This window comes from Apis mellifera, linkage group LG7, assembly GCF_003254395.2.
Source record: "Apis mellifera strain DH4 linkage group LG7, Amel_HAv3.1, whole genome shotgun sequence".
NCBI classification, from domain to species: Eukaryota; Metazoa; Arthropoda; class Insecta; order Hymenoptera; family Apidae; genus Apis; species Apis mellifera.
This window is the reverse complement of record NC_037644.1, coordinates 11,758,035-11,779,343: the sequence shown is the minus strand read 5'-3', so window position 1 is coordinate 11,779,343 and position 21,309 is coordinate 11,758,035. Positions and strand designations below refer to the sequence as shown.

The window sequence follows — 21,309 nt, the reverse complement described above, 5'->3', positions numbered from 1 at the left end:
ACGAATTCTCTTCTCGGTCGCGTTGGGCCCATCCTTTTAACCACGCGAACGGGCAAGTAAGTAATTAGTTACACGGTTTTCCACGATATCTCTACGGTGGAAACCACCGTTTCCCTCTCTGTTCCATAAGGGAAAACAAACAGTCGCCGCGCAACCGGAAGATAACGCGGGCCGCGAGGGCGCGCGCACGTCGTCGTTCTGGCGCCGGGACGGCTGTAGTAACGGAAGCACTACTTTTACACGGCCCTTTTGTCCCCCTATCGCCATCCCGCATCCCTCCACGGCCTTTTTGCACCCTCCTCCGCAAGCTGCGCGCCCGACCCTTCGCCATAACCTCCCCTCAGGCGCGATACCCACCCCTCCGAATCACCGTCCCCGGGTTGCGTGCACCGCTCTTAAGCTTCCACGAGGCCGGCTCGAAGAAGCTAAAGCTGCAGCAAACCCCTTTTACGCAGTCCCTCGTGGCGAGCATGTGTTACGGCTCGCCTTCCTGGCCTGGATTTATCAAAGGCGAGGCTCTCTCTCTCTCTCTCGCGACGCCGCCGGCCGAGCCTCGTCTCTCCTCTCACCCCCAACGCTTCTATCCGGCCTATTGCACTCGCGATATCTGGACCTCGTCTCGTCGCGTATTACGACCACGTAAATGTGCGTGTATCTCTCGTAACTCGGTTAACGCGAAAAGAATTTTTATTACGCGAATAATTTTCTTTCTACGAATTCTAATTTGCCGATCGATGTATTTACAGTTTGGAAAGTGTAAAATTAGATAATTTGGTTAATCTAATATCACGTTTTCGCGATTCATTTATGGATCGAGGTATTTACGGAAGAAAAAGAGGTTCGAAAGATTTAAATAGAGAAATTCTTCTTCCTTGGCGCAATCACGGGGTATAGAACGTATTGGAAGGGTTTCTCCAACTCTTCTCCGCGAAACGGCACTCGACCCAGGGAATATAGTGTTTGCTCTCGCGGCCTAGACTTATGAAAATACAGATCCAACGTCGGATTGACGGCCGAAAGTCGAGGATTATTACACCCGACGTCGACGTCTGACGGTTGACGGTCCCTAGTCTCGTCTATTGGAATCTCCTCGATTCGAATTCCTCCTCGATTTGAATTCCTCCTCGGTTAACTCGATTGCTCCTCCAATCGTTTAACTCTTTCGATAATTAAAAAAAAAAGAAAACACGAAGCAACGCGATAAATTTAAATCTCCGTTTCTTTGGATCAAATTTCGAACGATCTTTTAAAAAAGTAAGAGTAAGTATTTTAAAACGAGATGAGCGAAACAATTTGATCACAATTTGATTGATTTCATCGATAAACGGGATGAGATTCTACTGATGATTTTTCTTTGATAATTCGTCGTTGGAGGAGTCAAGGACTCCGACTTCTGGCACGTGATCAAGTCGCGCGAACGGGAGGGGTAAGGAGGGGAACAGATGTCGGGAGGAGGAGAGGCAGTTCGCTTGGGAATGTTTACGCGGGCTGGATTTTATATACAGAGAGACATACGACGCACACGTGCACCACCGACGGCCCCCTTTGTCGTGGCAGCGATTCGACGTTTAAACAAACTCCGCGAAAGTAAGAGACGAGCTCGGTGTTAATGACGCCGCGACCCGTACAAAGCCGTGACAAATTGCCGCGATCACTGCGCCAGCATGTTGTGATGGACGTGTCGCTCTCTGTCCGCACGTTCGAAATCTTGCTAGGAGGAAGAGGCGGTGAATAAGAGGTGACCGATTCCAAGTGTTCGAATAATCTATGCTTCGTTAATGGTTGTTGATTAAGTTGGCCGAGTTAAATATTGGACGGGGCGTGAACTTTTGTAAATAAACCGGCCTCTCTTGCAGGCCGATAAAAAAGATCGTAACGGGTTTCGACGTATTGCAAATCCAAGGAAGATAAACAATCGTCGAACAAGAAAGTTGACGAGAGGGAGAAGTTGCTTGTCTAACTTGTCCTCTCAACGAGAGAAACAATTTGAACGCAACTTCCTTTTCTTTTTTTTTTTTTTATCTTAAAACCAGGAAAAGGAAACCAGAAATTTTTCATTCCAACTTTACGTAAACCTAGAATATTTTTCTCGAAAAAAAGAAAAAAAGAAACGAAGCAATATCGATCTCCTACTTATGCATCTTTTACAACGCCAAGTTTCACTATTCTCAGCGAGAAGGTAGGAAGGTTGGAATCTTCGAGCCTCGACCCTTTTCCCGTGGAATTTCCCGTCGAAATTTCTGGGAGGAAATTGTGCGCGGGTCGGTCTTCCGCTCCGCTTCGACGCTTTCAACGCCTTCGTTTCAATTAAAAAAATTACTGCCGAAATTCCTAAGATTCTTAAGATACTGGGCTGCGCGAAATACCTACCGTGGATGAGATCGGTATGCCGACGATAGTCCCAGCATAACGCTTCAATTGTCGCCCCCGTTATGTTAATACGCCGACAATTTCATCGCCGGTATACAACGCGTATCTAATGGATCTGTGGATAATTGGAAGGGTGGCGGGGGTCACGGGGAAGCAAGCAACGGACCGATGACAATGCCATAACGCAAGAGGGCTCTCGCGTAACGGCCCTCCCTTCCTCCCTCCCTCCTCGTGCGCTGCTCCCACTAGCTGTAGTAGCTCGACAGTGTATACAGGGTGTCTTGTAACAAATGGGTAATAGCGAGGAGGATTGAAGTATGTGATTTTAATCTCGGTAAAAGGGAACGGTTTCGACCGTGTTATTGTTCCCGATAAATTTATTTTAATGCATTGCGTGCGAGATTTTATCTCGGTTTAACGTTTCCTCAATCGACGACTCGAGGAACTGAAATCGTAGGAATAAGAATAGGAAAAGAAGAATTTCCCGATGAAAAATGTAAAAGTTCGTCCAAAGAGAGAAAGGAACGAAACGAGATATAATTGCGAATTATGCCGAGTACCGTTGCACAAAGGAAAATGCTTCGCCAGATATCATATTCTGAAGCATTATTCCAGTTTGTAAAGCGAATAATAATCGATCGATTTAATTTCATTCGTATAATAAATAATTAAGTTAAAATGTAAAAGATAAATAGATGTATAAGAAATACGTAGAAATGTTTAAGAATGCTTTAGAAATACGGGTTTAAAAAATACGTATACTTTTTTCTTTAGAGCGAGGCCTGGAAGCGCGTTGAGCGAGCAGAGTGGCGCACGTATTGTGTCGAGAGGATCGTATTTCTAAAATCGAAACACTGTCACGAGATTATTCTCTGTTATTATACACACAGATGCGTGTTTATGATTTAATATTTATGATACTAAATCATGCGTACGTTTTGGATAAATGTTGAAAGACAGTTCGATTCTGTGTTCGATTGTAGAGAAAGTAAGGAATCATGTTTCGCGATGAATGATGGTGAATTAAAGGGGGGAGGGGGATGATAGAAAGAAAACGCGGTGAATCAGATGGTGCATTGAAAAGCGCGCTCTCAAAATAAAGTACTTTCTTGTTCGTTTCCCGTTCCCACGAATGAAGGGCATGATTCATGTGAATGGAACGGAGCGTAGCTCTTTCCGTAAGAAAAGTGGAAAAAAATGATGGTAAATGATCGCTGTTCTTTGAACTTTCCTCATCCTTCGTTTCATAACTTCTTCCTTACGAGTGCATACGATTTTGTTTTATCGCCGTGAAAACGCTACGCGGATCTAAAAGTAAAAGTTGTTCAGACAGATGGACAGATGGCTAATAATTCATTTGGGGGAATATAATTTTTTAATTTCATTCCGCGGATGAATTTGCGCAGCTAAAACGTTTCGGGGTAACGTGCAGAAAATATCGTCGTTTATGCAAAACGTGCATAAATTTACATCATATTGGAATAATGAATTATCGATTCGCGAATACAGTTATATAAATAAAATTTTGACTTTTCGTGTAAAAAGTGCAAGGAATAATTAAAAATTGTCAAATAAGCCTTTTTTATCCTGATATCTTAATCGGATTCAGAGATATAAATACTCGAACTTTTCATACTGCTTAAGATAGCGCGGATATTATGAATGAATTACGATCCAGTGACCTATATTCTTTCCAAGAATCGCACTTGTCATTCATCTTGGATAGGTCAATGAGGCAGGCCTCCGAATAAGGACGAAAATAATAAAGTAATTAAAAATTACCTTTTTCTTTATATGATAATATCTCGAGAAAAGTCGTACAAGAATAATTAAGAAAGCATTTTAAAGGGGAAAGATCCGCTTCTAACGATCCTTCATTCGTTGATCGAATATCGAGTTATAGCTTCGAATATATAACGATATATATTATAACGATTCAAAATTTTAATAGGAATTTAAAGTAAACGATTAAAAATTACCTTTCTTTCGCGATGATTTTTCACAAATCGAAAATCATTTCAAAGGACAAAGTTCCGCGTCCGTCCAATAAATTTTTCACCCGTCGAACGGAAATCGCTACCTTTTCAGAATTGTATAATTATATAAGTTTTGAGGTTGAGAAACTCTGTCCCGTTACGCGGAACGGCGACCATTCGTTATTCCGATCAAAAGAAAATTACGAAATCTCAATCACGCTCAACGCCTCGGGGAAAAAAGAAAGCGGGAACGCGAAAGTAACGAACCCACCTCGCCGTTCCTTGTCCGCGCGTTGTCCAGCGGTAGCCGGCCACCAATCACGGCGACCGAGGCTTGCCGCGTATCGCGGTTTGCTCCTTTTCTCGGCTTCAGCTTCACGAATCGTGTCCACTGGCTCACGCGAGGCGGACACAGGCGTGTCGCGTGGCTCGGGCTTTGTGCACACACGCGGCGCCGGTAGCGAGGAGAGAGCTCGTTCAATCGAATCGAACGCGAAACCGAACGCGACTACCGCTCCATTCCCCTTTCCCTCTCCTCCTCCTCCTCCTCCTCCTCTTCCTCCTCCATCTCCACCTCCACGCGAGTGCGTGCACGCGCCTGTGTGCAAGCTGGCGCTACGCGGGTCCGCGCGCAGACCGCAATCCAACCGACGTACAACATGTTTATGTATCGCAGGCAACATTAACATTGCAATTTATGCGCGCTTTAACTGGCCCGCAGCCCTTCCACCGCCTCGCCCCTCGTCCTCCATCCTCGCCACCGGCTGGCCCGCTTAACACGACCGCGAATTTACCAACGCGGTTCGACGTACAAGTTCACTCACCGCAGGAGGGCCGATCTCTCTCTCTCTCTCCTTCTCTCTCTCTCTTTCTCTCGTCGCCACGGTTCGCCTCCTCCCCCTCGCCTGCACCCCCTGTACTTCCTCCTCCAAAGTCGACCGCTTTCGTCGACCCGCCGGTATTTATATGTATTTTCGTGGTCGATCGTTACTTATCGTTTCCGGCCCTCGTGGAATTACGATCCTCGCCGCTTATTAAATTTGAGGAGACGTTCGAGTCTCTCGTCCCCGCCGCCAGAAATGGAACAAACGCCACGGACGTTTGGACGGGCGTCCTGTATTTCTCCAACTGTTTTATTGCCGCCAAAGATCGTAAGGGAATGGGGACGATGCCGCGGCCAAGTTTAGAGGCGTGATTGAATTCGAGGAGAGGAGAGGAGAGCGGACGAGGAGGTTGGTTGGCGAGATTCGAGGCCTCGAGCGTGATGGAATTCTCCCTCGTTTCATTGCTCCCTATATACGAATCTCTCTCTCCCTCTCTCTATATATATATATTCTCTTCATTTTCCGATAAACCTCCACGGATTACTCCGCACCCGTACCACTTAACATGGTTCAAAAATCTCGACGCTGGTCCGCCGATTCCCATCATTAGAGACGGAGCGTCGCGATAAATTTCAATCTTCCGGCCGGGTCCTCTCGCAAGAACGCCTCGCCTCGCGACAAAAACGCGAACCCGCCCACTCCATTAAACATTCCACCGGGCGTAGAGATTTATTTCTTTCTAAAACTGTTACGTGTAGAGTGTATGGCCACCCTTCCCTCCCCCCCTTTCTCGTGACGAGGGGAGCAGGCGGGGAACCAGACCGAAACGCCGACCCTATCCATCTCTCGCGCTCTTCGACCCGCTCCGCCACCAAGTTTTCGCGACGATGGGGGTGCGAAATAAACGCGTCTCGTACGTAAGGCGAGCACGCGTGAAAGCCTCGAGCCAACTCTTGGGACACTTTGCGAGCTTTTTCTCGGCCTGTTTACACCTGACGAGCCGCCTCGTCGTATCCGAGGTCAATGGGATGGAAAGCTGCGGGGTGGAGGTTTAGAGAAGGGTGTCGCGAGGGTTACAACCGTTGTTTTTTTTTAACACGAAGAAGAATTATGGTCCCGGAATGTAAACGCGTGTTTCGAAGAAGAGGAATCGATTTTCCGCCTTCTAAGCTGGGATCGAAGACGAGAGTATCGTAATACGTGGTCGCTCGTTTCGAATCAATTGACTGGTTAAGGATTGTAATCCCTTATCTATCCTTTCCTCTTTCTCTCGTCGCTGTTTTCCTTCCTAAGAGACGTCTTCGTTCCACGAACGAGGTTCGAGGACGAGATATAGATAGGGTGCGTGATATCGAAGGATTCTTCGGTTTCACGGTGGAAAGTAGCAACACTTCTCACGATCTTGATTATTCGAAAGATTCTCGATAAGTTGGTCGACAGACGGGCGGTCAGTTTACTTTTTTACCGTCTCGTCGCCAATTGCGGTTAATCGAGAATCATCATCGATCGGCAAGACGCCTGGATCGTTAAGCGTCGTCGATTTCCGACATTCCTCCCTCCCGTCCCCCGTCGCGTGCGTACTCACATATGTCTATGGTTCGTCCTCCGCGGAAACAGAGGATCGATAGGTAGAAGATGAGGCACGTGTGCAGGTAGTAGTCCATGGTGTGGCGTCGATGGATGGTCCGCTATCCACTGGTCATCGAACTCTTCTCATAACCGTATCTGCAACAAGAGAACACGGATGAGAAAGTGGCGCGGGGAAAGAAGAAGAAGAAGAACGAAGAAGTGGGGATACGAATTATACAAAATCATCGTCCTGAAATCCTTCCTTCCGTTCCTAGGTCCACTAGGAAAGAGAGAAGGCAATTAAACGTGTGCGTTTCCCAGAAACTCGTGGGGAGAAGAACACGTACGCAGAAAAACAGGCTGGAAACGGCCCCCGTTTCTTCCCCGCGCGCATTTCGCCGGGGTGAAATGGCGCGCGGCTCTCGCACCGGACAGATATACGACCGGTACACCGGCCACGGACAAAGAGCTACATTCACGCCGGCAGCCATTACGCGTCATTATCGAGATTAGGATCGGGGAGTTCGGGCGATGGAGAGAGAGAGAGAGAGAGAGAGGAGAGTTAGGAAAGGGAATGGAAGAGGATGGAAAAAGAGTTGTTGGCTGAGCTCAAGGCGTTGCGAGATAACAGGGGCGAGGAAGAGGAGGAGGACGAGGGAGGGAGAGAACGGCGTGGGGCCCTTTTTGGCCCGTCGTTCTTCTCTTCTCGACGAGGGGGCGAGGCCTCGTGCGTACACCGGATGGTTACGGGGCTGAGGAGAGGGTGAGCCAAGGGGGTGGAAGGGAAGGAGAGGACGCGTACTTTATTCTGCCGGTGGTGCCGTCGTGGCGGAGAAAAAAAAAAGGAAAGCAGAGGGGGAGGAGAGGGGCAGGGGATCCTCTGGCTTCACTTTTTGGCTAATTAACGGCAGTTTCTTCGACTACCGTCTACTTTGCGATGCTTATCTGGCAAGTTTAGGGACCATCTCCCTCCCTTTCCCATGCGTGGCTCGTTATTCAACGGCCCGTGAAAAAATCCTCGGCTCGATGACGCGTTTCTTGCCCTTCTCTTCCTTCTCCTCCTCTTCTTCTTTCCTCGTGTATCGCGGCTGCCATCGCGAATAATCTTCCGACCGCTCGGAGACCAAAGGAGAAGAAGGAGGCATTCCACGGATAATCGTTTGGATATCGGAGGATAAAAAGAACGAGGCCCGGTGATTTTAATGAAGTCGTCGAGATGGAGAGATGGAGAGAAAGAGAGAGAGAGAGAGAGAGAGAAGGATCCTCCTCGTAGGAATCGTCTCGGGAATCCTTGCTGCTTCGCGTGTTTGCCCTCCCCCTCCTCCGTCTCTCCGTTTCTGTGCGCACGGATCGGCCACTCGGGAACGGCATTCTACTTAATCGGTAAATGGGGAAATTCCATCAAGATTCGGTGAATGCTACTGCGACAGCTCTATAGAGGCGCTTAATCGATTAAGTGGCTGAATCGGATTATCCGACCGGCAATTAAGATACCATTCAGCATGAAGCGGTTACGTTGGTACCGGTGTCGATGATAGCACGATCACAATGCGGGGAGGGATCGATTAGTCGACGCAGTAATTAAGGTCACGTCGGGTGCATCGGGGCTCGGGTTACCCAGGAGCCGGTGCAACGGACCGTGCCTCGGAGAGGCTCGGGCACTCGTTCCTTGGATTTCGCCGCGCGAATTAATCATCACCGGTCACGGGCCGCGGGAGAAACTGTTCCCGTTCCCTCGTTATCGATCCTTCTCCCCTTCCTCCTCTCTAATTTCGGGAGAGAAGAACTTTTTTTCATCCCCAGGCCCGGCGGATTCCAGGTGAAAATAACCGCTGCCCCGATTCCTATAAATTTCGATCGCGAAATCTATATCCAGAGAAGCGTGGAAGAAGGTGGCGATGGTGGTGGTGGTGAGTTTATAGTTGCTAGTCGAAACGGCACGGTTCGCGCTATTTCCAGCATTGGCGCCGACGTAACCGTCTCCTGTAAATCTGGCGGGCCGTGATACCGGCTTGAAAACGAAGAAATCACGTGGATTTAGTGGGGCCGGGTTTGTTACCACGCGGGATACACGGCGCGCACGGCCATCTTTCATCCGCCACGAAACACCACCGGCCGCATCGCCGCCCCGACACTTTCGCGGTGCATAAAGTGCCCTTGTACGAACTCTGGACGCTCGATTTCCACCTTGCTCGCTATTTTCCTCCTCTTGAAATAACTCATCGTTCATAACCTTCTTCCTCTTAACGCGTTCGATCTTCGCTCCTCTACTCCGACCGGCAACCCGGCCCTGATTTATAACCCGCCTGCGTCAAAGCGGAGGCTGAGAGAGAGAAAGAGAGAGAGAAATTTTTCGACGGGAGCTAAATTAAAACCCCGCACACTTTTTGCACCACTTTCGAGTAAAACTCGAGGCCTTGCTTCCATTCTAATAAGAATTTCGCGAGAAGGTTTTCGCTAATTCGAACGCAATTAAGGGGAAAAAAAAAGCTCAGAGTTCCTTCTCGAAGATCGGCGATTTTCTTGAAAGGATCATTGCTCCCCTCGCGCAATAAGGAGGCGGGCGAAAAAAAAAAAAGGGGGAGAACTCGCGTGCAGGCGTATAAACGAGCGTGCAAGTATCCCTCTTCTCCTCCCCTCCCGAGCCACCGACGTTTCTGGATCGTTAACCAACGGGGCTCTCGTCGAGAAACTCTCGAGCGAAAAAAATTTGTATCCAAACTAGTTTCCCACTCCACCCAACCCCCCTCGAGTAGTAGTTTCGTGGCCGGTTAAAAAATATGACGCACTCGCCACCATCGATAAATCCTGAGAACGTCGGCCATCCCATTAGGAGCCCTAAGTTTTTTAATCATTTTCCAACCTCCATGGAAATCGTCCGCGATATCGTCCCTCTCGCTGATGAAGAGAGAGAAGAGAAATAGAAAAAGAGAGAGAGAATATATGATATAACCGGTGAACGTTTTCCGACCCGATAATTCCAATTCCCGATGAAACTTCCAATGTACCAGGGTGGAAGGGGGGAGAGGGAGGAGGGACCGTATGCTCGTTGCGGCTGAAACTACCCCCGCAAGTTCTGCGAAAACTTTTATTTTCCCCGATACATTGGTTTCATTAAGTGGAGTAGGGAGAGGCTAAAAGTCTCGGAATGCGAGCAGGTAAATTTAACCTTGGATCGGTGAACAAGGGTTAAAATAACCCGTGCGTGATTCGATATTGACGCGGAAATATGTAAATCTTTATAAATTCTCTTTGTACACCACTTTTGTTAAATCAATTTTAATCAACCACGTATGAAAGGAACGTAATTTTTATTTTCAATCCTCTTCTCCGTGAATAATCTCTCTCTCTCTCTCTCGAATAATAAAATTCTCGATTTTCGAAGGAAAAAAACACCACCACCGTTCGCACCACGAGCAGAACTAGCTAGCCGCGTTCGAGGAAGCACGCTAGAATTAGCGCATTATTCCCGGCCAAGGTTTCCCGCGCGACTAATGGCGGCCCGTTAAGTGGCGGCTGTGGCGAGAACGAGATCCTCGAGTTCGCTCGAGAAAACTCGCGTCGATTTTCCCCCCCTCCTCCTCTCTCGTGCTGCGGGAAAACGCTTTCCGCCCTCGACTCCCCTTCAGAGAGAGAAAGAGGGAGGGTTGAGTTTACGAGGAGGGGTTGGTTGCGCGCGTGCCGCTCAAAGCGCGCCCCGCGCTTTTCCATCTCGCGTAAATTTGCGCGCGAATTCGCGGAAAAGGCGAAAAGATTCCCTCTCTCGCCGCTGCGCGTCTGCGCGTTTCGAGGGAGGAAGAGAGGGAAGGAAGAAGGGGGGCGCAAATTAAAAGTCGAGCAAGTCGTCCTCGCGTAATTGCCGGGGCGCGACGCGACTTATTTTCGTAGACCCTCTCGTTGGCCGACGCCGACGCCGAGAGAAGAGGGAAGAGAGAGAGAGAAAGAGAGCGCCGTCGAAGGTGGAAACACGTGTGCTTAGACGACTTTTCTATCCTTCTCCCGCCTCACCGCTAATTCGACGCGACTGGATATAGCTTCTTCGTTACAAGCCCTTCCGGCTTGTAAACGTTTGATCGTGGAGAAAAGGGGTAGTTTCGTAGGAGGGTATTGAAAAAGTTTGGAATTTCGACGGTGTATATAAATCGTCTTATTACCAACTATTAACGGTATTATTAGTTTTAATTCTTTTTATCGTATATTACGTACATATATGCGTAATTTCGAGCATAGAAAAGGAATATTTGATAATTCCTGAACGATATGATATTTAGACGAGGGATAATTTTATTCCGTTGGAAAAGAAAATTTGAAATCTCGACTTAGATATTTTATATTATTTGGTAAACGAGACTTGGGGCAGTCCATCACGCTTGATTTGAAATCAAGGACGTGATTTTCCAAGTGGTCCAATTCATTTGTGCGCATCGGACCGGGAATTCAATCTGTTAATTTCATTCGTGCGGTTTCATAAGGGATTCAAATATATACCTCTCTCGGCAGAAGGGCCACTTTGTCGTCAAGATTCAAATTGAATGAAAGAGGGGGAGAGAGAGAGAGAAAGTAAAATGGCGGCTGGATTTCCCTAGGACGCAAATAGCACTTGGACGGAGAGCACCGGCGGCGGTCAACCGAGTCACTTACGCTTTACAGTATCTTGGCGGAAATGCAACTGTGCTCTCTCTCTCTCCCCTGTATATATACCTACATCGAAGGATGTCGCCTCGGAGAGACGTAGAAACAGGTTTTACGAGCGGCCTTTCCGCGAAATCAGAAGCAACATCGTGCGTCCCGGACGTATGCCGTTTACTTGGGAGGAGGATCTATAAAATTTACACAGACCTCCCCTCCCCTATTCCCGTCCGGGGTATCATCGGGTATCCGGTGATTCTCCTTTTCGAGATAACTGGAACCGTTGTTAAAACCGCGTGTAACAGCCGTGCTATTCTCCGTGCTATCGATCACGAACGTTGTCGTGCAAAGTAAAAGATGGTCGTCGCATAAACCAACAGTTTCGTATTACTTGTTCCTTCTCTCGACAAAAATTGAACGATCGAGTGAAAACATATTGCAGTTACAATTTAATATCGTTATTAATATCGTATTATTAGAACAATGCAAACTTACGATTTTAGAGAGAATATTTCGAATACGTCAAATTAATCTGAACAAATATCAATAATTTCCTTTTACCTTCCATCTTGAAGTATTGATAAACAAACTTGTCGATCAAAAAAAACATCCCACGACCTGTTCTTCCAAATCTTTATCCCGAAAAAACACGAGGGATTCGTTTCAGCCTCGATCATCCATCAGGAAGGAAGAGAGCGACGCGGCGGAGGCGCTTTGATGGTTGGCGGACAGGTCGCAAATGGCGGCCAACGATCCTCGTGCGCATCGACGTCGGTGACGCGCGAAAAAGAGAGAAGCGCTCGGAGCATGGCTAATTACGTGGGTTCGGCTCGACTACCGTGCGCTTCTGGCTCCGATGTTTATCTTCGTGAGCGCGGTCGATGGGAGCCCAAGATGGCAACGGTGCACCTCTCCCATTTATTCATCGCGCGAGAAACCGGTACGCGGGCCGCCGATACGAGCGGAACGAGCCCTCGAGGATATCTCGTCCCACACCGCGCACCACGTGTATTTCGTATTAATTTCGAGCGCTCTGGGTGAACGCTTTGTCTTGGATCGAGGAAGCTGGGGAACGACTCGCACCCTCGGCGCGACACACCCGAGGCCCCGACTATGAATCGAGACCGTGCGCGAATTTAACAGGCGACATCCTGTATTTAAATCAGATTCTCTCAGGTGGTCACCGGGTTGTTGTATCGACTTTCTCCTTTTTCTCTCTTTTTTCTTTCTTTTTTTTTTCTACTCTCTTCGACTTCCAACGGATATTTCCATAGAAGAAATATCGCAACACGAGGAACACGATACGAAAAGCGGTCGACGAGAAAAACAAGCAGTTTATCTTGCGGTAATCTTACCCTGTCGGACGAGTCGGGGCGACGATAAAACGTTTTAATAATATATCTTTTATACGCACGCGTTGTAAACGTTCGTACGTGGCCCTGTTCCGATGGCACCGTTTAGCGATATATATCCTAATCCTTTCTAAGGGCGCTTTGGAAAGAGGACGCGGATCTCGTGGAGGCGTAAATCAGCGTACAGGGGCCTCCTTTACCTTCGTACGGGATACGTCGTCAGACCTCTCCAAACTCCGAATACGACGTTCACCCCCTTTCGACTTGAGCCTAAAATACAGTTCGGCGTGCGGTAAAACGACGCCGAATAAAAAGTGACACGACCGCGGCTCACAATGGACCCTCCGTTCCTTTCCTCCTCCTCCTCCTTCATCCTCCCCTTCGACGTTCGTGCGGATACCTTCTCCGGAGTGGTCCACGGACTCGTAAAAATCCATTACCCCTGCGTTCGAATCTTGTTCCCTGTCAGGGAAGGTATTCAAGAAGGATCGAGAGCGGTCGAAGCGCCCGTGGCGTTCCTCTCGTTAGGTCTCCTCGACGGGGGGTGGCGGCGTTCATAACTCAGCCGAAATATTCGCCTACATTCTGCGCCTCCCTCCTCCTCCTCCTCTTCCCTCGGTAAGATGCTTACGATGCACGTAGAACGCCTTCAGAACGCCAACTTTATCCACGGCATGCCGTGTGGCGCTTCCCTCCCTCCCCTTTCCATCGTCGAAGCGAGCGCACGCGTACGCGCTCGGCTGTTCGAGCATACACAGGCGTGTGTGACGTGGACATAACGCGACCGACCAAGGTTGACCCTGGAAAGCCAGGTGAAGGAGGAGGAGGAGGAGGTAGGGAAGAGGAGAAGGGTTGGCGTCGACCCTCGAGAAGAGGGTCCCCGTTGGGGAGGCGGCGGCGGCGGCGGTCGGTGTAGCAGGGCCATGAATTATGCAGTTGGCCGGGGGCTAGGGCCACGCCAGGCATGGAGGAGGAGGAGGAGGAGAGGAGAGGGAACGTTATTCGAGGTGGTAACGAGCGAGATAAGGAGAAAGAGGGAGGGAGAGTGTAAGAGAGAGAGAGAAAGAGCGGGTCCACAGCCACTTTGCCCCACGTTTCTCTCGATCTTCCACCTGAATTTCTACGTCACCACCCTCGACACTCGCTACGCCCCCGACACTTTAGCAGAGCCGATTGAAATTTTCATACCGACACGTCTGCCGTTCCAGTTTACGTACGAGCGAAACGCCGCGCCCTTCCTTTTTCCACGATCGTTTCTCCCATCGATTCTTTCTTTCTCTCTTTCCCTTCCTTCATAAAGAAAGACTCGTCTCTATTCCCAAACGACGATTCGATTCTCGCGACGGCGGAGAGAAACGATTCGGATCGAAGCGCGTGTCGATATCTCTGTCGAGCGCACTTCGCTTTTCCGCCTTTTCACCCAGATTGCCTGTACGCAAGGCACGATGTTCCTCGTCGCACCATGGAGGACGTGATTGATACCAGCTCGCGATCCTCTCGTTGTCGAGGAGGATGCGTGGAGGAAATTCGAACCATCTCTATCTCTCTTCCGTCTACATCTATCCGCCTTCCTTTGTGCGTGCGCGCACTTTGTAAATTGCGATGCAGTTTACAGTTCCCCGGGGGAGGAAGGGAGGGGGAGGCCCTTGAAACACTCGGGAAAAGTAGATGCAAATCGGATATCGGATTCCTCTAATGTCCTCGAAGCTAAATTGGAAATCGCGTAATCAACTCCCGTATCAAACAGAGAATATCTTGATCAGCTGCAGCTCTTTTAATTAGTTGGCGCGCATAAAATATGAGCAACACAGGAGCATAAAGGAGGGAAATTCTCTCCAGCAGAATTCTCTCTGTTCGACGACGCGTTTCCACGCGGCGGTAAGAGAGAGAGAGAGAGAGGGGCCGAGGAATTTGCATCGAGCCGAGGTCCGGATCAGGTGATTCTCCACCATTGGATGGGGCACTCGACACTCCATTGGTCGGAATGGTTATCGTTGAATAACGCGTATCGTGTCCGAGCGACGTCAAAAGCTTTATTCTAAAGTAAAAAAGCGAAACTTCGTTTTATTCGCCCGCTTTGAAAGAGATGGAACGATGTGGAAAACGAAGGGGATTTTCGAAGCGAATTAATTAGTCGATTAACAAACTCCTTCTCGTTGGTCGATGAATCGAGAGCGAAAGAGTTTGCTCTTTTACGGGCTAATTAAATCTGTCGAGCAATTAACATTAACGGCCGTTCCGCGGATTACAATGTCGATTCGTGCGTATTTCCATGTTGGGGGGAAAAAAAAAAAGAAAAGAAAAGAAAAGGAAACGTGCGAGGACGACGTATTCCTTATGGAAGAGAGTTACAGGGTAATAAATCTTTTAGGAGACGTATTAACGATCGACTATCGTGAAATTTTATTTTATACCAAGCTAATAGCCTTTTAATCCTCTCTTCTGTGTAAATACGCACAATCTGAGGAAAAATATCTCGTTCTCGAAATGGAATAACTTTTTTAGAAAATTTATCGATACGAAAAAAAACAACTTGAGATTTTTCCTTCGGAAAGAATTCTTGGAAGATTAATTTACCGTAGAAAGAGACTGTCTTCTTTATCCGAGCGAGAAAAGTGAAAAGTGAAAGCGATATCCAAATGGAATTTCATTTTATTTTTTAAAATATTCTCTCAACCATTTATTAAAAAAGACACGCGTTACATTCGAAGAAATTAACAATCATTCGCAACAATCATTCTTCATTTCCGTCTACGTTTCTACATTTACATACGTGGCAGAAGGAAATTTGTACGAAGATACACGCCACGCTTAAACCCATCGCTGATAATTAAATTACACTTGTCGCGAGGATCCACCAATTGTCGTCCGGTGAGATAAACACTGGGGACGGGCCGCGTCGCGACAACGATCGGGACGAAGATAAACGCGGCGGCGAATACTTTCCCGCGTCCTCGATCCAGACTTTCTAATAACGAAATCCGCCGTCTCTTCAAAGGGTTTAAAAAAAAAAAAAGTACGGCCGGACGACGAGGATCGGCGGGAAATATCGCGCTCTCGTTGCTCCTTTTCCAACGTCACGTCCGACACGCGGCCCCGAACCGAGTGTGGGTGAACGCCACATGGGACTCAGAATAGTCGCAGCTGACGGTCGCAAATTAGCTCGCGGCGCGCGCCTCTCGGCGAAAGCAAACTTTCCGAACCCGGGAGCGGCCGATCATCACCGGATTCCTACCTGATAGAGACGTCACGATAGAGAACGAATTATTCCCTCGTTATCCGTCCCCTCTCATCGATAATGCATCCCGCGGTAATCTCGAAAACTCCGCCATCCGAGTATCCGTCTCTCGGCGGGATGGGGGAGGGGAGGGAGAGACTTATCCGACTCTCCGCGATCTTTCTCCGCTCGTTCGATGATTAAAGAAGGAGACGTCTAACGAGATAACTTTCAAGTTTCGTATTTTAATAATGGCATTACGGATATACCCGATGTGTATCCCGTGTATCCTATGATAATCCTTTGGAACGTTTGGCGGATGTTTCGTTCCAAGGATATTTATGATAAAATAATTACATTCGATCTTTGAATCGAAGATTGGAAACGAGTTGGGAATGGAGAAAGTTTTTTTTTTTTTTTAATGAATTTGATTACGATAATAATGGATGGAATGGAGTCAATTCTAAAAATAACATATTCTTGATAATGGAGAAGCATTCGAGCATATCGATTGAGCATAAAATACAAGAATGATTCGGTTCTTGCGTGTGTTTTTTTTTTACTGTATTTTAATATATCCATATCGAGAGTTAGAATTATTAAAGCAAACGTTCGTCGCTCTCCTCGATCATCCTCTTCGTTAAATGGAATCTAGGAATCTTGTTGGGTTTTCCAATTAGAGTTAGTGAAACGGAAACGCACGGAAGAGCGATCGATCGGTTATTAATACCAGTTTGGAGATTGTAAATCGGTTTAGAGTTGAAATTAAAGTAATAAACGAACCAATTCTCGAGTTACCATTTCGAACTTTCCTGCTAATTCTGTTATCACTTATTTTTTTCCTTTAAAAGTCCAACCAAAAGCTGTCTCTTTTCGTCTTCTTTCGTCGAATCTTTTATCGTACAATACACGACTTTTAAAATAAATTCTACGCATTATAGCGGTTGAAAACTCTCAATTCGTTCCCCTGGCAATACGTAATACGAATAGAAATTTATCACGAGATGTAGAGCATGGAAAGAAATTTAATCCCTTGTACGCGTTATCGGGACAAGTGTATCCCGAACGATCGACGAGCAAACTATCGATTGTCGAGGAATTATTACCCGCCGCGATGACAAAGAAGATAGCCCACGAAACTGGTTCGTACGCGTGTATTCTCTCGTGCGCGGCGATTAATTATCGAGCGGGCAAGCGCCTCGAATCTCGATCGCGTGCACGAGGGGAGAATCGACGAAGAAGAAGAAGAAGAAGAAGAAAAAAAGAAAAGAAAGTCCGTCTCGATCTGCTTTTCAGTCGAAGATACCTTCGACGTCGAGGCAACACCCCCTTCAGCCATTTCGTCCTCATAAATCGTTTATTCATGTTTAATGCAACCCGGTATTCCGACCGCCGCCCAAACTTTTCCAACCTCTCAGACGGAAATCGCGGATCCGACGTCGGTGGATGGAGGCGCGGGAACTTCGAACAAGGGAATGCTTTTGCATCGGCGCGGCCCGCGTAACGTCGGGCCGAGGAAAAAAAGTCGGCTGGAAACTGGAGGAGATCCTGGTATCGGGCAACGTCCTCCAACTATCGAACGATCCTTTGCTTTACCTTTAGGGAGAGAGGAGGGAGAGGAGGAAAGAGAAAGAGAGAGAGAGTTTTCGAATCGAGGATGAAAAGAAATTGAAAATACGGGGATAACTCAAGATTTAACTTGACGAGTCGAAATTAAAAGTATTTATCAGAGATCGAGGAATTCGATACATTCGAATGACTCGAAGAAGAGATAGATCGGTCCATGATTTATGATTATGGAGAAGAAAAGTTCAATTCTAATTTTTCGAATTCAATCGGCAAGGACGTGAAGCTTGCTTTCCTCGCCGGATGAAAATGGCCAAATGGTTTTCGACTCGTTCGAGATTAAGACAGTAATTAAGAAGGTAATTTCGAAATGCTGCACGAATCGTATTTATGCTCGTGAACGGGGCTAAGTGCGCTGTAATAATCGGAGGAAACAGGGTCGCCGATTCCGGGGAAAGAGGACAAGGACTGGTAAATTCGATATATACACGTGCACACGTATGTATGATCGTTTGGCAAAGAAACTACGTGTACAATTGTCGTGCTCGAGATCTCCTGCTCTATTTTCCGCTACAGGTGGAGAGAAATGTCGCAATTCTTACGGCCGATTTGTTCGATCGTTGGTTGGACGGAGAGGAGAAGTCGGTTCTGCGATTCAAAGAACGATCTCTCTCCCTTAGTGCAAATACGCGGCGCACGTGAGTCAGAGGAGCGGAAATTCGAGAAAAGAGAGGAGGAAAAAAAAAAAAAGAACGATCCATCCATCCATCCATCCATCCATCCAACCATCGGAGGAAAGGAAACAGAGGGAAAAAAGGGGAAAGAGAGAGGAGAAAGGGAGATGCGCACGAGTGGCTCTAATCCGTCCTTCAGCGAGCTTAAGCCCATCTTCGTGTACCGTGCCCGTGGAATACCGTTTAAGTGTCGTCCGTCTGGGAGTCCTTCGCTCGAGTAAATATTTAGGAATTTTTGAAGAGCCCCGAGTGCCTAAGAAAACAGTTTACTTCGTAGGAAAAGAGGGATCCTTCCCGGGAGAGGCGGAACAAGCCGAGACTGGAGCAGTTTTCTACTAGAATTCTTCTACCCTCTCTCTCTCTCTCTTTCGCGCGCTATTTTTCTCTCTCTTCCTCCCTTTCCGCGATCAAACTCAGCGCGATCGTATACGTGGAGCTTGGAGAGTTATATAAAAAAGAAAGAAAGAAAAAAGGAAGGAGGATGGATGGATAGAAAGAGACGGAAACACACAGGATCCAGAGCTTCATTTCGAAATTACGTCGAGCCTTTGTTCCTCGACTAAATGCGTTAAGCGATGTTTTATTTGATCCCGGTCTGAGCGCCCTCTCTCTTCCTCGCCGTCTCCGCCATCGAGTTTCCGTATTATTTCGCGAAATGCATGGTGGAAAGCCACCGCGTGATGAACCCAGGAAACTGATGCTAACAGGATTTAATAATAAGTCACGGGGCTCATTGTTTCGTCGTCGAGTCTAGAGAGGGGGTGGTAATACGAGCAAAATCGTTGCGCTCACCTGTAATTTGAAAAAAAGGAGAAATCTCGTAGCAGAGTTCGAGCACGCGTGTGAAAATAATCTGTCGAATTCTAGAGATTTATCGATCGAGACCAATTTAATATAATTATCAACATTGACGAACTTCCAATTTCGTTTCGCCATCAAAGACTAATCGAACGATTGAACGTTTCCTTCTTTCGATACCAAACTTTCCACGATATAATTTTCTAAATAATAATTTCGTATCGAAAATTACGTACGTTCGATCGTGAACGAAGAAATTTATCGGTGGCGATTAACGTGCCTCGCCATAACGTGTCTACCAAGCTTTATGGGGTGAACCGAGATAATGGCAATGATACAGACGTACAACGTCCACCGTCGTTTTAATAAACGGAGAAAGGAGGGGAGCTCGAATTATTCATTACGAGCGTGCCGTTCGGTAAGAAATGGACAGCGAAGAATGGCGACCTTTCGGCCCGGCCTGATCGTTAAGCCACGAAACGAGTGGCTTATATTCGCGCGTGACTTTATTTCTCGGCCATTGCGCCCTGCCAAAACGTTGTGTGACGTTCGCAATATCTAACGGATGAAGAAAGAACGAGTCTGTAGTCGTGAGTCGTTAAACGTTTCTTCGATATCTGAACCGTAAGAAAATATCTCGTAATTGAAGTTAAATTTTATAAATATCACATCCGTTATTCTAAATATATATACTTTTATTACATTCTGTACACTTTTCAATCGTAATTAAAGAGAATGAATACTTGACATACAAAGTTTCATTGTGACAACGTGTTACGAGATAGATAAATCACTATAACTAGATCGCTAACGAACCCTCTCCTCTACGTTTCAGTTCGTGCAAGCGAACGGAAAAAAAAAAAGGAAAAAAAAAAAAAAAAGATAAATGGGTGATCGGTCAAACGTTCACCGTTCGAATTGGCTAATGAACGTTTAGATTGGATCCCGAAACGTATCGCGGCGGCAAGAATAATTAAAATAGCGATGGCCTCGGCCCCGAAATAACGTTGACAATTAGTCTGGCTTTAATTTGGTAAAATTGCGATTCAAACTTTCATTAGGGAGCGACGGTGTAGAGTTGGGAGGAGGGAGGTTGGTTGGCTGGGTGGAAGAGGTGGTGGGGAGGGTGGGCGCATCAGCCGAGCCGGAATCATCGGTGCGACCGGGGCGAGGAGTAACAGCAATAAACGCTTAATTACATGCGATAAGTAATTAAAGTGATTAAAGTTTATAATGTGATACGTGCAATTAGTAACGCCGCTGGTGTGTAATCGGGATTCAACGTCGGCGAGCGGATCCGCTGCTAGGCCGCCGCGAGCCGCGTCTATGAAATTTATAATGACGCCTGGTGTAATCGCGTTTAAGCTTCGTGTTCAAAGCTGAACACGATACAAGATACAATCGTAGCGAAATTGCGCCGTTTTCCAACGTTCGATGAATCGATAGAGATGAAATCGCGCGACGAATTAAAAAAGAAAAAAAACAATTACGGTGTCACAGGATGAGTTAAAGAAAGAAGATGCTTCTAGATTTCTATATATTTTCTTATTTATCGCTTTAGATTAGAAAAACTTGATGTCACGATTTACACGCGGCTCGACTTAATCTCTCTCTCGATCTCGTAAAACGAGTCAAATCTCTCGACTCGATAAAAATCATCCGCTTAGAAAAGTTTCCATTTCGAAAAGTCGTTAAAACTGAACGAAACGCGAATTCGATCGATCCTGCTCGCCGCGGGTGAAACGTAAAAACGTGAAACGTCCGTTGTCGTCCCATTCGCATGGGGGAAAAAAGGAGGAAAGCGGCAAATGGAGGAAGGAAGGAAGGAAGGAGGGAAGGAGGGAGAGAAGGGAGGATCGAAGCTCATTGCGATGCAGATATTCGAACCGTTTCGAGGGAGAGTCGAAGGAGCAGCGACGGCGGCCGGCTGCGCGTAGAACCGGCTGCACAAGGCGAGACGTTTTTATCGCGGATTTCGAGCGACTGCGTCGTTCTGCGTCGTCGTGGCTCGTCTTCGTTGTCGTCGCAGGTAGTCGGCTACGTGCGTGCATCCTCAATGAGGGACGTGCGCCCGTTGAATAATGCCGAGAATTCGGGGAAGAAGAAAATAAAGGTTAAAGGATGGTAACGGCGAATACGAGAAGAGGGAGGGAGAGAGAACGGTAGAGAAGAGGCGAATAATAAAAGGAGAAAATGAAGCGGGGTGGAGAGAGGTGGCCAAAACCAGCCGGCGTCTCAATGAAACGAACCCCCTCGAGCAACCTCGTTAAAGCG

The 21,309-nt window shown here is 47.3% G+C and overlaps 1 protein-coding gene across 1 annotated transcript in view; it reads right to left on the bottom strand.

Annotated features, from left to right (window-relative positions):
* LOC411212 (discoidin domain-containing receptor 2) overlaps positions 1–21,309 on the bottom strand; it is a 122,057-nt gene that overhangs the window by 28,449 nt on the left and 72,299 nt on the right. Inside the window, exon 2 of the mRNA XM_394686.7 lies at positions 6,756–6,895. Coding sequence (XP_394686.4) covers positions 6,756–6,834 — 79 coding nt within the window. The 5' untranslated portion in view covers positions 6,835–6,895. The remainder of the gene's footprint in view (positions 1–6,755; positions 6,896–21,309) is intronic.